The following is a 14407-nucleotide window of genomic DNA, read 5'->3' on the forward strand; positions in this document are numbered from 1 at the left end:
ATTTGTTTAGTGACAGTTCAGACTTAACAGCGGTGTTGGAAAAAAATGACTTATGACCGGTTCTCACACTTATGACTGTTGCAGCGTCCCCATGGTCACATGATCACAATTTGGGTGCTTGGCAACCAGTTCGCATTTATGACTGTCGCAGTGTCCCATGGTCACGTGATCACTATTTTTGACCTTCCCAGCTGGCTTCTGGCAAGCAAAATCATTGGGGAACCGTGTGATTTGCTTAACAACCACGTGTTTTGCTTAACACCTCCAGTGATTCGCTTAACAACTGCTGTAAAAGGATGTAAAATCAGGTCAGATTCACTTAATGACCACTTTGCTTAGCAACCAAATTCCAGTACTAATTGTGGTTGTTAAGCAAGGACTACCTGTTAATACACTGTGTTAAATAACAGCCCGTACGAGAAATACCTTGAAGCCAAAATGAAGTGCTGCTTCTGTCAAGTTGTAAGATACTGTTGATTCTCGAATCAGAATCTTTTTCTTTTCTTTAAAATGCATACGAAGACACCTACACGGCTTATCCTTGACGCAGCGGCAGTATAGAAGCCAGTAAGGTTTATCTGAGGCGCAGTTATTACTAATTGGAAACTTATCCTTGGATGTAACGAATAAGGTTACTTTGGGGAGAGCGAGAGGTCAGGAATTGGTCGCAGCTTTTGGGGAGAGCAGGGTGGTGATGTAAAGTGGGCGGAGCCGGGGTAACTAGTTTTTGGAAGGTGTGTTAAAATGCTTTAAAGGTAAGGTTAAGGCGCGAGCAACAGTTTTATTCTGAGTCCTGCTAAACCATTGAGTGCTCTGGTCAAAAGGGCTCTGGAGGCTGCCATCTGTGCACTGATCATCCCTGACGAAAGCTTTCGAAACGTAATGACCGGCTTCTTTCTGAATCAGTAGCGCCATTAGTGGCTGATTTGTATGAACTGTGATGTTTTGGGCTTGTCCAACTTCCCCAATGAGGCTGCAGAGAGGTAATTGAAGGTGCGGTTTAAGAATGTGTCTGAGTGCTAAATTGTGGCTAGTTTTAGGTGCAGTTTATTAAAAGAAGCTATTCGAGTTGCACGTTGAAGTTGGGTTAGTCCATTTCATTCTGTTGATGACTAACTGCAATTTCTCCAATTCAGATGTAGCTCTAGGCTTCAGGTACTTGAAACAGAAGTGACTGATTTGGGTTTGCTTGTAGCCGCGGAGTGGAAGAGAGGAATTGACACCCTGAGATATATGGATAGAATGAAAAACTGTAATTTTATTTGATATTAAATCTGACTATAGCTACTGCTACCATATATAACATCCCTTCTCTTCATCCAAATGAAATATAATTCAAATATGTAGAGTGTTAACAGTTGCTCACCTGCCTTAATAACCAATTTTGTTTCAGGAAAGAGAGCTGGCTAGAAAGGTTATTTTATAGTTGCCAAAGATTGGATAAACATGACCAGTCAAGTATTCCACGGAATTTATTGAAAACGGAGGCAGTTCTTTGGCAGTGGGCTATTTGGGAAGCAGCCCAATTTACTGTCCTTTCAAAGTTAAGAACACCCCTAGGCAGAGCTCAGGACACGTTCCAGACTATTGAAGGTAACCTGAAAAGATTTATGTATTTTCGGAATTTCTATCTTGGGATAATGAGAGGTTAAAAAAAAAAAAGTTCACATATGCATGTGTGTTTCCAGAAAATTGAGGGGCATTTTGGAAATAATGGGCTTATTTTTTTCAAATGTAAACTTAATTCAAAATGCATTATTTACAACTGCATTTTTAAAAAGCATACTATTTAGCATGTTTCTGAAATTTACAAAATCATTTCATTTAACTGTTTTTCTAGACTTCCAAGGCACAACATACATAGAGATTCCTATGCGTGTCTAATCTGGTCATAGAGAATAAAAAATTCCTTTCTAGTGGAACAGGATGCCAAATCAGCAGCGATAAGATTGTAGCCTTGGTTTTGTACAAGTAAATTTGTGAATATACTCAACAGAGCTTCATGAGGGATGCTCTTTTCTGGTATTTTCCTAGCCCTTCATACCTTTATCCCTACAGGTAGTCCTCACTTAACGAGCACAGTAGAGACTGAAAAATTGGTTGTTAAGCAGTGCAGTCATTAAGTGAGTCACCATGTGATTGGACCTGATTTTATGACCATTTTTATGACGTTAAGCGAATCCATCTTTCCCAATGGATGTTTTTTGCCAGAAAAAAAACCCTCACAAATCGTGATCACGTGACTGCAGGATGCTGCAACTGGTTGTAAATGTGAGCCAGCTGCCAAATGCCCAAACTGCAATCACGTGACTGCGAGGTTGGTGTGACGGTTTGCGACGGTCGTAAGTGCGAGTACCAGTTGTGAAGCACTTTTTCTGAGGCCATCGTAATTTTGGACCATCATTAAATGAATGGTCGCTAAGCGAGGACTACCTGTATTATTTCCTGCATGAGATAGAATCAGATTTTGCTAAACATACATGATAATTATGAACCTATGGGCAACTTTCCTGAACTTGTATATACAGTCAAGATTAAACATAAGGATGTCTGTGCATTCAGTATGAGCCAGTTCAAAATGCTCAGTGTGATAATTTGATCTTTTTTGCAATGAAGGAATTACTATTTCAGAAAAAGTAGCTTGGGTAGGAAGGGTTGGTCTGATGCTCTGTCCCGTGATACGGTCTGAATCGATGCTTCCAGGTATCATTAGAAGTCTTGCAGCTCACACGCTCAATCCGGATCAAGATGTCAGCCAGTGGACGGCAGCGGAGAGCGACGAAGGCCACAGCAGCAACCAGTTGCGGCTGGTGCTGCTTCTGCAGTACTTGGAGAACTTGGAGAAGCTGATGTACAATGCGTACGAAGGGTGTGCCAATGCTCTTACCTCTCCACCAAAGGTAAGTCCAATTTCTGCGCAAATCCCGCTGCGAGTTCATGCCTCCTGGGATTATTACCGATTCAATCTGGAGCAGTTAGTCGTTAGGGCTGTGCATGTGCTGGAAATGACTTTCAGGAAGTGCTTGGACCTTACGTGACTCCTGCGCCTCTGCTATAAAGCCCCCCTATCTTGCTGGGCTTCCACGTAGGCCTAGAAAGAAGATGCTGCTGTTTTAGGACTTGCCTTGACCTTAATATGTGAATTCCCTAAAGCAGGAACATGTTCCCCCCCCCCCCCAAACTCATGTGGTAGCCTTAAAAAATCACGTTGCTTTAACGAAGGAGCAGACCTGGGAAAAGATCAGCTGCTTTAAGGCATAACTGGTTAGGGTTATGTTCATGGTCTAAAGCAGGGTTCCTCAACCTCTAAGCTGTGCGGACTTCAACTCCCAGAATTCCCAGCCAGCAAATGGCTGGGGAATTCTGGGAGTTGAAGTCTGCACAGCTTAGAGTTGCCAAGGTTGAGGAACCCTGGTCTAAAGCACCTTCTGGACTCTGAAGTGCTTCAGTTTATACAACACGATGCAATGCATACTGATGGCTAATCCCATTGAAGGAGTAACTTAGTTGAGGTGATTAATCTGGAATGGTTGTGGGGCTGCACACTTTTGCTTTCCATAGATTTAGCTCTACTTTTTTTTTTTTTGCTGTTTTTATGGTGGACAGGCTAGGCACAGTGCAGATTGTTCTGTTGTAATCTGTGAGTAAATGGAAAATAAATTAGATTTCTCCCTCTCCATGTATGAAGGTAATCAGGACATTCTTCTACACAAATCGTCAGACTTGCCAAGACTGGTTAACTCGTATTCGACTTTCCATCATGCGTGTTGGGTTACTGGCGGGACAGCCCGCTGTAACTGTCCGCCACGGCTTTGATTTGCTGACAGAAATGAAGACTAATAATATATCTCAGGTACAGCACCGCCGCAAAATATCTATCTATCTATCTATCTATCTATCTATCTATCTATCTATCTATCTATTACCAATCAATCAAATTTTGTCACCGCCCATCTCCCCCAAAAGAGGGACTTCATAATCTTCTGAATAAATCACTGAATAAGCCAAGGATTTGGTAGTTTACCTATCTCCTATTCTTTCTCTTTCCCCCAAATGCAGAGTAATTATGTGAGGTATCACTCAAGAGCGACCTATTATAGGAATGGCAAATACAGCAGGTCCCCGGTTTAAGAACGTCCCAGTTCATGGACGACTCTTAGTTAAGATCGGACTGCCATAAAGACTTATTATATTAAAAATTTGAGTTAAGGACAATATTTTGGGTTAAATACACAATACTATTTTATGTATTATTATGTTTGAGATGTTTTAGTGTATTTGGAAGTGTATTTGGAAGTGTTTCTTAAGTGTTTTATGTTGGCATTTCTTTGTTTTTGCTCAGACCAAGCCACTAGGTTACCATGGTAATTGAGTACTTCCTTAAGTATCGGCAGGGTGAAGAGGTCGAACTTAATTGTCCTCAGTTTGGGTGTTAATAGCTGCATTGCCTGGGGGAGGGCAGCTTGCCTGGGCTTGTTTAGTTTCGCTTTTGCAGCCTCTCAGCTTGGTCCTCCCTGAGCGCGTGTGAAGCTTGTAAAATACATTTTTGTGCTTTCTGTAAATAAATTTATTTTTATAGAAATGCCTGGTGTGTGATTTTTCTGATCTCTCGGGCCAAACACTTTCTAGCACTTTGACATTTTATATGCATAGGAAGGTAAAATATGTATTATGTGCTAAGACAAACGCTTGACTAACTGATGCTAAGTAACTGTTTGTTTGTTTGTTTATCAGTTAAATTTATATTACCGCCCATCTCCCCCAATGGGGACTCTGGGCAGCTTACAATAAAAGCACCAATAAAAACATCTAAGCCTCAATCACAATCTAAAAACATAAATAGGATAATAAATATCCTGTTCCAACTTATATACAAATTCGACCTAAGGGACAGACTTAGGAACGGAACTCGTTCTTAAACCGGGACCTGCTCTATTTGAAAACTCAGGTGGTTTTTGCTGTTTTTGCTCCAAGAGCAATGATGGGCAATTCCTGCGTCAGAAGTTTGCTAGAGAAAGGATGGGTTGCATTTTGCTCAGCGATGACAGTAAAGGCTTTCTGAGTCTTTGTCCTCCTCTACGTGGGTGGAAAGGGCTCTCTGGGTTGGGATAAGCTGCTTTCACCCAAGGTATAAATTGAACTGACCGTTTTTAACCTCCCCGCTACCAGGGAAATGAATTAGAAGTGACTGTCATGATGGTGGTCGAAGCCCTCTGTGAGCTTCATTGTCCTGAAGCCATTCAAGGTATAGCAGTCTGGTCTTCTGCTATACTTGGAAGAAACCTCACCTGGATTAATTCTGTAGCTCAGCAGGCTGAAGGACGGTAAGTAGTCTGTACGGCGGTGTGCTTGCCAGATCTTGAATGAGTTGTCAAGGTTGAGAAACACTGATTTAGAAGACAAGGAGTGGTGGGGAGGCGATTGTTTTTAGTATTCCCCTGAATAGCAGAAGATAGATGAGCAAGATGGTGGATTCACTTATTCATTGCTCTCTCTCTTCCTTACTGGGAAGGGCTGTTGGGAATGGAGCAGTTGCAGGCTGAATCTACACTTCTGATCTGCTCGTTGCCGAGCTATACAAGGGGCTTTTCTGCCCAGTGAGGAACGTTCTGTTCTGGGATGGACTAAAGCAGTATAAATAGCCGTGCGAAGCTTTGCTAACTCCTGAAACTGACATTGTTGAAGGTTTGAAAAGGCTGCAGTCGAGTACCAAGAACATCTTTGTGCCATGACGGGGGTGGATTGCTGTGTCGCCGGTTTTGATAAAGCCGTCCTCAAGTTGGCTAATTTGAACAGTGGCAATAACGCCAGCCCGAAACACTCACTGAATGGTGCGTATTCTTGCAGGCAACCTGTATTTATTTAGTCAGTTGCTTAAAGTCTGTGACAGTCATGGATTAGCAGCTTTGAATGAACAGCGTGTCTAAAAACGAATCTGTGTGTCTATGTGTGTATGAAAATACTGATATAGAAGTACACACACAAACAGTATAAAACCTAAAAAGAGTAAACAGTAGAAAAGCTTGCAAGTAAATGTTAAATATATTGAGTTTTCCTGTGATGCAGGGGAGTCCATATGTGCTTGGGGATTGGGGAACATAAGCTGTATGTATGGTGACAGCAACGATGCCCAGTTTTGTGACATTTCTAGAGGTTTCCTCATCCTTGTTCCCCAAAAGGAGCAACACTCTCCTCATCTTGCCTGCCAGGCAGATTGGCAGCAGGGGGCTGTTAGGTCTGAATGGAAGCCTGGGGAGGAAGCGTGGCACCGTCATACATGCTGGACCATCACAGTATCACCCAGCTATAGAGGCACAGTTGGTCTTGAAGTGGATGTTGATATTGCTCCCTTTTAATAACAGCGAAGACAAGAACGTGACCCTTGCAGAGGAGAAAGCTTTCTGCGGCAGCAAGCACTAGATATTAGCTGGAGTGGAGGGTTTTCGGCTCTGCCCTGCTCAAATAGCAGGGAGATAAAACTCCAATATTTTTGAAGAAAAGAGCCCAGGACATGTCGTTTCGATTCCAAACTGGTTCCCTCCAGGCCTAGAGGAATCAGATACTGGATTTGATAAGCCATATCTTGTTGGTCTGATTCACTTCCGTTCTTCTGAACTTGATTGGTAACTAGGGCCAAGGTGAAAGATCGGTTTTAACCACAATCCAGACTGATGTAGCTTCATATGGGCCATAAGAGAAACTAGCACAGACTTTGAGCATCACAAAGAATTAGCTACGCATCAAAGAGCTCAGAGTGGTGCTCCTAAACCTTGATAAATCTGTATCCTGTTCAGCGACGAGCTCCTCTCTTCGGCTTTTAAGGTGTTGATGGCGGAGCTGTAATTGCCACCTCATGCCAGCAAAAAGCAGAGTTGGGTTGATAACGCACGTTGGTTTTCAAATTGGGATAGAAAGCTATAGGTAGTCCTCACTTAATAACCTTTCATTTAGTGACAGTTCAGACTTACAGTGCTGCTGGAAAAAAGACTTATGACTGGTCCTCACACTTATGACCGCTGCTGTGTCCTTGTGGTCACACGATCATGATTTGGGGCTTGGCAACCGGTTCATATTGATGACCATCACAGCATCCTGTGGTCACGTGATCGCCATTTTCTACCTTCCAGGCCGGCTTCTGGCAAGCAAAATCAATGGGGAACCGCATGATTTGCTTAATGACCACGTGGTTCGCTTAACACCCCCCCTGGTGGTTTGCTTAACGACCACCACGAAAAAGGTTGTAAAATTGGGTCAGATTTGCTTAGTGACCGCTTGCTTAGCAACCAGAATGCCAGGCCCAGGACTACCTGTAATGGCCTGCATGTTTCCTGGGCAAATGGAACAATAAGAACGTAAGCTTGGCACCATTGACTTGGGAGGGGTCTCTTTTGGGGACAGTTGCGTGTGTGGAGAGTCTAAAGGAGGCAGTAGTGCGACTTCTTGCTGGCGAGGAGGGAAAAATTCTGTCGTTTTCTGAACCTTTGCGAAATATCGCATTGACCGAAAGTAGCCTGGGAGAGAATCTTGCAGGCAGGAAAAAGGAAAACAAAGCTCTTTCAGGGGACAATAATAGGTAGGGGCCTCTGGTCAAGGTTTCATTCCAAGAAATGGATTCCAAGGTGTCCGCAAATAACGGGGCTCTGGTTTTTAAAATGTTGTGTCTTAAGTTTGTTAAGGGCATTGATGCTAGACCTTGACTTCTGCAGGAGATGCGCGGAAGACAGTGCTGACCAAGCCAGGGGACTCTTCCCCTGAAGTCATTAATTACCTGGGGAACAAGGCCTGCGAATGTTACGTCTCCATCGCTGACTGGTCTGCAGTGCAAGAGTGGCAGAACGCGGTCCACGACTTGAAAAAAAACACCAGCAGCGGCTCAGTTAGTTTAAAAGCAGACTTCAACTACATCAAGTAAGTTTCACTGGCTACTCAGCTGTGCCTTGCCACAAGGCGACGTTTCAGCCAACACGTGTGCTTAGGACACCTCACCTGTGGGACAGAAGAAAGGAAGGCAAGGGGAGAAGATGCCTGAGGCCTTCCTGGAGGTGGCAGCCTTGTGATTTTGAGCTGTAGCAGTTCTGCCCCCTGGGATTACTTAACATTTGGTTCTCCCTTACTGACAAGGTTTTTTAAAAAAATAAAAAGTAGGCCACCCTCCCAGACAGATGTTTAAGGATATAAGCAGTGCCCTGCTGGATCAGACCCCTGGCCCATCTAGTCTAGCAGACTGTTCTCACAGTGGCCCGCCAACTGCGCAAGGAAGCCCAGTAGTCTCTCAGAAGATGGCCTTCAGAGGCAGTCCCAGTGTGCTCAGGGCTAATAGTCATTGATCTCCAGGTATTAATCCAATAATAACACCTCCTTTTTTGCCCATCTGAACAGTTCAGCTGCTCTTCTTGAATGGGTATCCAAATTGAAATAGCAATGTAATATGGACTGTTTGCAAAGATTTTGCACTCTGCTAATTCTGTATATTATATCTTGTGGTGACCTTGCCAAAAACAGATTTTACTTACTTTGTTCAGTTTAAATTTTAGGATAGCCATTCAGAAAAGGAATACCCTCAGGTGCAAACGCTGAAGGGCAACATCGTGTGTTGGAGGGAAGGAGCAGACGAGCAGATGAGACCGAAGAGAAAAATAAGTGGGCAAATCTGTTCTTGTCCTCTCTCTCTTTCTAGCATCCGTTTTTCTCTCTCTCCCAAATAGCAGCCCATCAGAAAGAGAGAGACCAGTCTCTGTGGAAGTTTGAAGCGATCTGTGGCCTTGCAGAAATAAAGCAGAAAGCTGCTGGTTGTTGAGTTAAATTAAGAAGTAGGTTTGATTTTGTCTCAGGTCTCTGAGCAGTTTTGGAGCTGGAGAACTTGCCGAATGCACTGAGCAACTAGAGCTGCTTCCTGGGGAGGACATCAACCTGCTTATCGGAGGGGCCAAAGAAAAAATAGGTATTCCAAATTAAAAGTTATCTTGATAGGAAGATGCATTGGGGTGCGGCTTAATTTCCACACGTATCCATTGGTGGTTGGGACTTTGTATGCTGTGAGGTTAAAAAACCAACCAACCTGAAGTGAATGGATGTTCGCAACTATATATCTGCTAATGCTTGTTGTAGATATGAAGAAGCTCCTTCCAAACATGTTGTCTCCCGATCCCAGAGAACTTCAGAAAGCCATTGAGGTTCAGCTGTTGAGAAGCTCGGTGTGTCTGGCAACAGCTGTAGGCTACATCGACCAGGAGCAGAAATGGCAACCTATGACTGAGTGAGCATTGTGTGGTTATTGAACTGTTGGTAGAGATCTACTTTGTGTTTACGGAAGGATAGCAGCTTGAATAATTCGTTGATGTGCAACTTGGTTTTTCAGGAACTTGGTAAAGTATTTGAAGCAGACTTCCCGCATTGCTCTTGGACCTTTAAGGCTGGCCACCTTGACAGTCTCTCAGTCTTTGCCAGTCCTGAGCACTCTGCAGCTGTACTGCTCATCCGCATTGGAAAATACAGTGTCGAGCCGGCTGTCCTCAGAGGTATGTTTCTTTGCCTCCTGAAGGACAGGACCAGGACGTCAGATATTGATGGGTGTGCTTGCTTGCAGCCTGCCCTGGCCAAGTGCGTGAATTTAGAAACCCTGACCGTAGGAGACCTCATTGTATGATGTAGGACAAAGTCCAGACTGGGCAGAATATGCACTTTGAGAATAACAATCCTAATCTTCCAGTATTAACATACATCAGTTAGGTTTATGAGATTAATACCAAGTCCTGCTATGCATCTATTTGCATATAAATGTTCCATAGAATTGGTGCTCGGGGGGCTGATTTCATTGTGTTTCATAACCCATATATATAAAGATTTGTATGGCCGCCCATCTTAAACAACTCTGGACAGCTCACAATAGCAATAAAACCAGCAGTAAAACTATAAAACATAACCATAAAATAGTAAAGCGATCAAACAAAAACAAAAACCCTGCGCCTTAATCATCCCCTTAGGGTGCCCCACAGCAAGCTCCAATTACCCTCGTTCCATTCTTTCTATTCCCTTCTATCCTATCCCAGCACCCTGGTGAAAAGCTAGGTCTTGATAGCCTTCCAAAAGGCTGAAAGGGTGGGGGCCTGCCAAATCACGGGGGGGGGGAAAGGGTGTTCCATAAGGTAGGGGCAGCCACAGAAAAGCCATGCTTCCAAGGTCCCATTAGGTGGCAGGATTTCAGGGAAGGGATCTGGAGCATGCCTATACTATCCGATCCCATGGGACGGGCAGATATTCTTCAGGAGAGGCAACCCCACAAATTTTATTTATTTATTTCTCACATTTCTGTACCATCCATCTCTCAAGCAACAATTAACTAGGTCCTGTGCCATGTAGGGCTTTAAAGTGATAACCAGCACCTTGAATTGCACCTGGAAGGAGCCTGGGAGCCAGTGCAGCTCATGCAATAGAGGTGTTACATGGGCGAACCTGTGAACACCCAACACTCTGTGTGCTGCTGCATTCTGGACCAGTTGTAACGTCCGAGTGGTCTTCAAGGGCAGCCCCGTGTAAAACCCTTTGCAGTAATCCAAACAGGGAGGTCACTAAGGCGTGAGTGACGGTGAGCAAGGCACACAAGACAGATCTGTGCAAAGGCCCCCCGCCCAGCCATGGCTGCCCCCTGCTCATCAAGCAGGAGCTGTGAGTCCAGGAGAACCTCCAAACCGTGCACCAGTACAACCCCATCTAGAGTCAAAGGCGACAAGTCACCAGAGCCACTCCGTCTTGCCAGGGTTGAGCTAAAGTTGGCTCCTCCCCATCCAGACCCTTACAGCCTCGAGGCACTCAGACAGCACCACAACAGGTGATAATCTGCCTGGCCGGGGTAGAGATGTATAGCTGGGTATCATCAGCTTGGAAGGGAACAGTATTAATACGGTCTAACTGCAGGTGGGAGATTACATCTCAGATTGTGTTTGTGCTTGCATGGGAGAAGTCGGAAACCATCTTTAGTTTTTTTACTCTTACAGTCTCTTCTTTGTTCTTTGGCTATCTTTTCTTGCTTTTCTATATTTTTTATACTGTATGGTAGCTATATATGTTGAAATTGAATAATGTTAATAAAAAATTAAGAAAAGATGGAGAAAAAGTGCAAAAAAGAAAAAAAATATTTGAAGAAGCGACTTCCAATCTTCTTTACAGTAGCTACAAACGAACTTAGTATCAGTCCACCTCACGACCAGTCTTAAAACATGCATAAATCTGCAGGCCCTTGTCTTTAAAAGCTTATGTCAGCTTTTCCAGCCTAGGCCCCTGCAGCTGTGTGAATTACGAGAAGTCATAGGTGCTATGAATGGTTCACTTCCTTATTTTTTGCCCTCTCAGAGAGCTCTAGGTGTTGATTTTGGCTGGGCCATGTACTGGAAGCCTCAAGACCTCCCAACCCAGAGGGGATTTGTATAACTTTGTATGATGGTAGTTATATCCATTATCCACCTCTAGGAGGCACAATAAGAACAAAGCGGGTCATAGTGCCTCCTAGAGGTCAGTAGTCAGGATGATGGCTGTGATACCAGAAGTCAACTGGCGTGACCGCTGACTTTTTATTACTGTATTGTCAAACACCTATGACTAATGAAGAGGTGTGTAGACTGTGGCATCCAGCACGTACCCTGAGCATGTGTGCAGAGCCTGTGTAGCAATGTTTCTGTTAGAAGCTCAAGAGAAAAGCTGCTCAGAGGCTTTACAGTCCCATCAAGCACTCACCTCCTCTGTTTTTTACAGGATTGCCTCATTCCCTTGTTCAGCGAAGCATTGCGTTCCTGTAAGCAACATGATGTAAGGCCGTGGATGCACGCTTTAAGATACACCATGTACCAGAATCAGTTGCTGGAGAAACTTAAAGGTATCGATGCTAAATACACATGCGTTTTGATAAGGGACGCGGTGGCGCTGCGGGTTAAACCGCTGAGCTGTCGATCGGAAGGTCGGCGGTTCGAAACCGCGCGGCGGGGTGAGCTCCCGTTGTTAATCCCAGCTCCTGCCAACCTAGCAGTTCGAAAACATGCAAATGTGAGTAGATCAATAGGTACCGCTTCGGCGGGAAGGTAACGGCGTTCCGAGTCGTCATGCCGACCACATGACCCGGAAGTGTCCCTAGGGACAACGCCAGCTCCAAGGCTTAGAAACGGAGATGAGCACCGCCCCCTAGAGTCGGACTCGACTGGACTTTACGTCAAGGGAAAACTTTACCTTTACCTTTGATAAGGAGGAGTTACTAGAGTCGTTCCTCTGTTACAAGTTTAGCAGTTGTATTAACCTACAGTTTGCTTCTTTATAAATTATTATATTATCTCATGAATTTTTGTTTGTTCTGTTTGTATCGGAATATAACGTGCTTTCCCCAAACTACAGTTAAACAGAGAATAAAATCACTCAGTCTGATTTTCTGCCTTAACGTTTAAACAGAAGGAAAGACTCTTTCATCAGGAAAGAACCTACCCTTTAGGTTTAGGACAACCTAGAAGTTGAGATCATTCTTTTAAATAAAAGGAACCGTCATTTAGATTCAGCACATGGTAATATTATTCAGGAGGAGGGAGTGGATATCTGTGGTTTGTTACATAAGATTCTTTTGGTCCCCTACTTTTGGCTTCTGTGTTTTCAGAGCAAAGTATTCCAGTTAAAAGCCATTTGATGGAACTGGGGCTGACTGCTGCAAAATTTGCTAGGAAACGTGGGAACGTGGCGCTGGCTACGCGACTGCTTGCTCGGTGTAGCGAAATTCAGCTAGGGAAAACCACCACAGCCCAGGATTTAGTCCACCACTTTAAGAAGCTGTCGGCACCAATTCAGATGGACGAAAAATGGGGCCCTGAGCTTGAAATAGAAAAAACCAAATTGTTGTACACGGCCGGTAAGTGCCACTTGTGTGACTTTCTCAAAAAAAAAAAAATCACTTGCCAGTACTAGTCATGTGTTCTTTTATCTGGTTTTAATGAAATTTTCAGATCGAGCTGTTAACCTGAGACATTTATGTATTTCTAATTTTCAGCATGGGACTCAGATCAAGACGAAAAATTAAATTGACGCATACCTAAGTTCATGGCACCCCTTGCTACACCAGCAGGGTACCAAATGGGGATTTTTACTTTTCAACTTTCAAGATGACGGTTTCCCAAATTCTCTGCCATTTTCAACTGTGGTTTGTCACAGTTGGAAAGTGGCAAGGCATTTTGAGAAACACATCTGCATCCAGCCCTTTGGGCTAATGCAGTGAGAATTACGTTCTTTAGTTTTTGTCATTGAGCCTTCCTATCTGTCCCTTCACCCCCTCCCCCAGTCGGTTGTCGAGGCACCCTCAGCCTCTGAAGTGTGCAGAGCTGAAGTGGAAGCTTCTTGTTCTATCAGTTGTGCCCCTAAAAAAGGTCTTCCCTGTCTTCAGGCCAGTCAACCCATGCCATGGAAATGCTGAGCTCCTGCGCCATGTGCTTCTGCAAATCCGCCAAGGCTGAATATGCTGTAGCCAAGTCTATTCTTACATTGGCCAAGTGGATCCAAGCCGAGTGGAAAGAAATCTCAGGGCAGTTGAAGCAAGTGTACCGAGCACGGCAGCAGCAAAATCTCACTGGCCTGTCCATGCTGTCGAGAAACATCTACAGCCTGATTGACCTGCCATCTGTTAACTCCATCGAGGAGGACTACCCGAGGATTGAAAGCGAATCCACAGGTAGAAGAGATCCGTGGCTGTTTTCTGCTTGGCTGACCTAGGTCCTTGATAGTGTGGCGCTGTGCCATTCAGCCAAAATCTTTACCCTCCCTGCCTGGGAAATTAAGCACTTGAAATGTGGCCCCCCGGCTTTTCCGAGAGAACGACGCCCTGCTTTGTTCTCTTTCTCCAGTAAATGTCGGTGTTGGTGAACCCGATTTCATTCTGGGACAGCTCTATCGCCTCTCTTCGGCGCAAGCTCCTGAGGTTGCTAAATCGTGGGCGGCCCTCGCTAGCTGGGCTTACAGATGGGGCCGAAAGGTAGTTGACAATGCCAGGTAAATCCGATTCTTAAAATTAACGTGGTCTGTGAACATGTCTCGAGTTAATAACGTTCTGTGAATGATTCAAATGGAATCATTGTGAGCCTGCCTTGTCTAACCCCCGGGCCTCTGCTGCATGGAGTCAATTTAAATTATGAAAGGGCACCGCTTATCCTGCAGTTTTAAAATGGGGGTGTCGTCGTGAAACAAACAGATTGGTTTTCTGAATCACAGATACAGAGTACAGCTTCCAGGAAATCGGACTTGGAAATCTTGCTGTAAGCCTGAACTGTAGCTTTTCATAAGTGGTTTGTCATACGCAGGCTTGGCATGTAAGAGGAATCTCTATAAGGTCTCTTCTAACTTCAAAAGTAATGCATTGGTTATTTTGTCTAACTTTCCAGATATTTCT

The 14407-nt window shown here is 44.3% G+C and overlaps 1 protein-coding gene across 1 annotated transcript in view; it reads left to right on the plus strand.

Annotated features, from left to right (window-relative positions):
* Positions 1-14407, plus strand: part of SMG1 (SMG1 nonsense mediated mRNA decay associated PI3K related kinase) — a 68551-nt gene that overhangs the window by 27036 nt on the left and 27108 nt on the right. Inside the window, exons 20-32 of the mRNA XM_063314889.1 lie at positions 1394-1593; positions 2704-2900; positions 3689-3853; positions 5170-5324; positions 5686-5831; positions 7707-7908; positions 8832-8941; positions 9109-9256; positions 9359-9518; positions 11749-11869; positions 12632-12880; positions 13409-13693; positions 13866-14010. Of these exons, the coding sequence (XP_063170959.1) occupies positions 1394-1593; positions 2704-2900; positions 3689-3853; positions 5170-5324; positions 5686-5831; positions 7707-7908; positions 8832-8941; positions 9109-9256; positions 9359-9518; positions 11749-11869; positions 12632-12880; positions 13409-13693; positions 13866-14010 (2283 nt within the window). The remainder of the gene's footprint in view (positions 1-1393; positions 1594-2703; positions 2901-3688; positions 3854-5169; positions 5325-5685; positions 5832-7706; positions 7909-8831; positions 8942-9108; positions 9257-9358; positions 9519-11748; positions 11870-12631; positions 12881-13408; positions 13694-13865; positions 14011-14407) is intronic.

The sequence above is a fragment of the Candoia aspera genome, chromosome 14 (genome assembly GCF_035149785.1).
Source record: "Candoia aspera isolate rCanAsp1 chromosome 14, rCanAsp1.hap2, whole genome shotgun sequence".
Classification (NCBI taxonomy): domain Eukaryota; kingdom Metazoa; phylum Chordata; class Lepidosauria; order Squamata; family Boidae; genus Candoia; species Candoia aspera.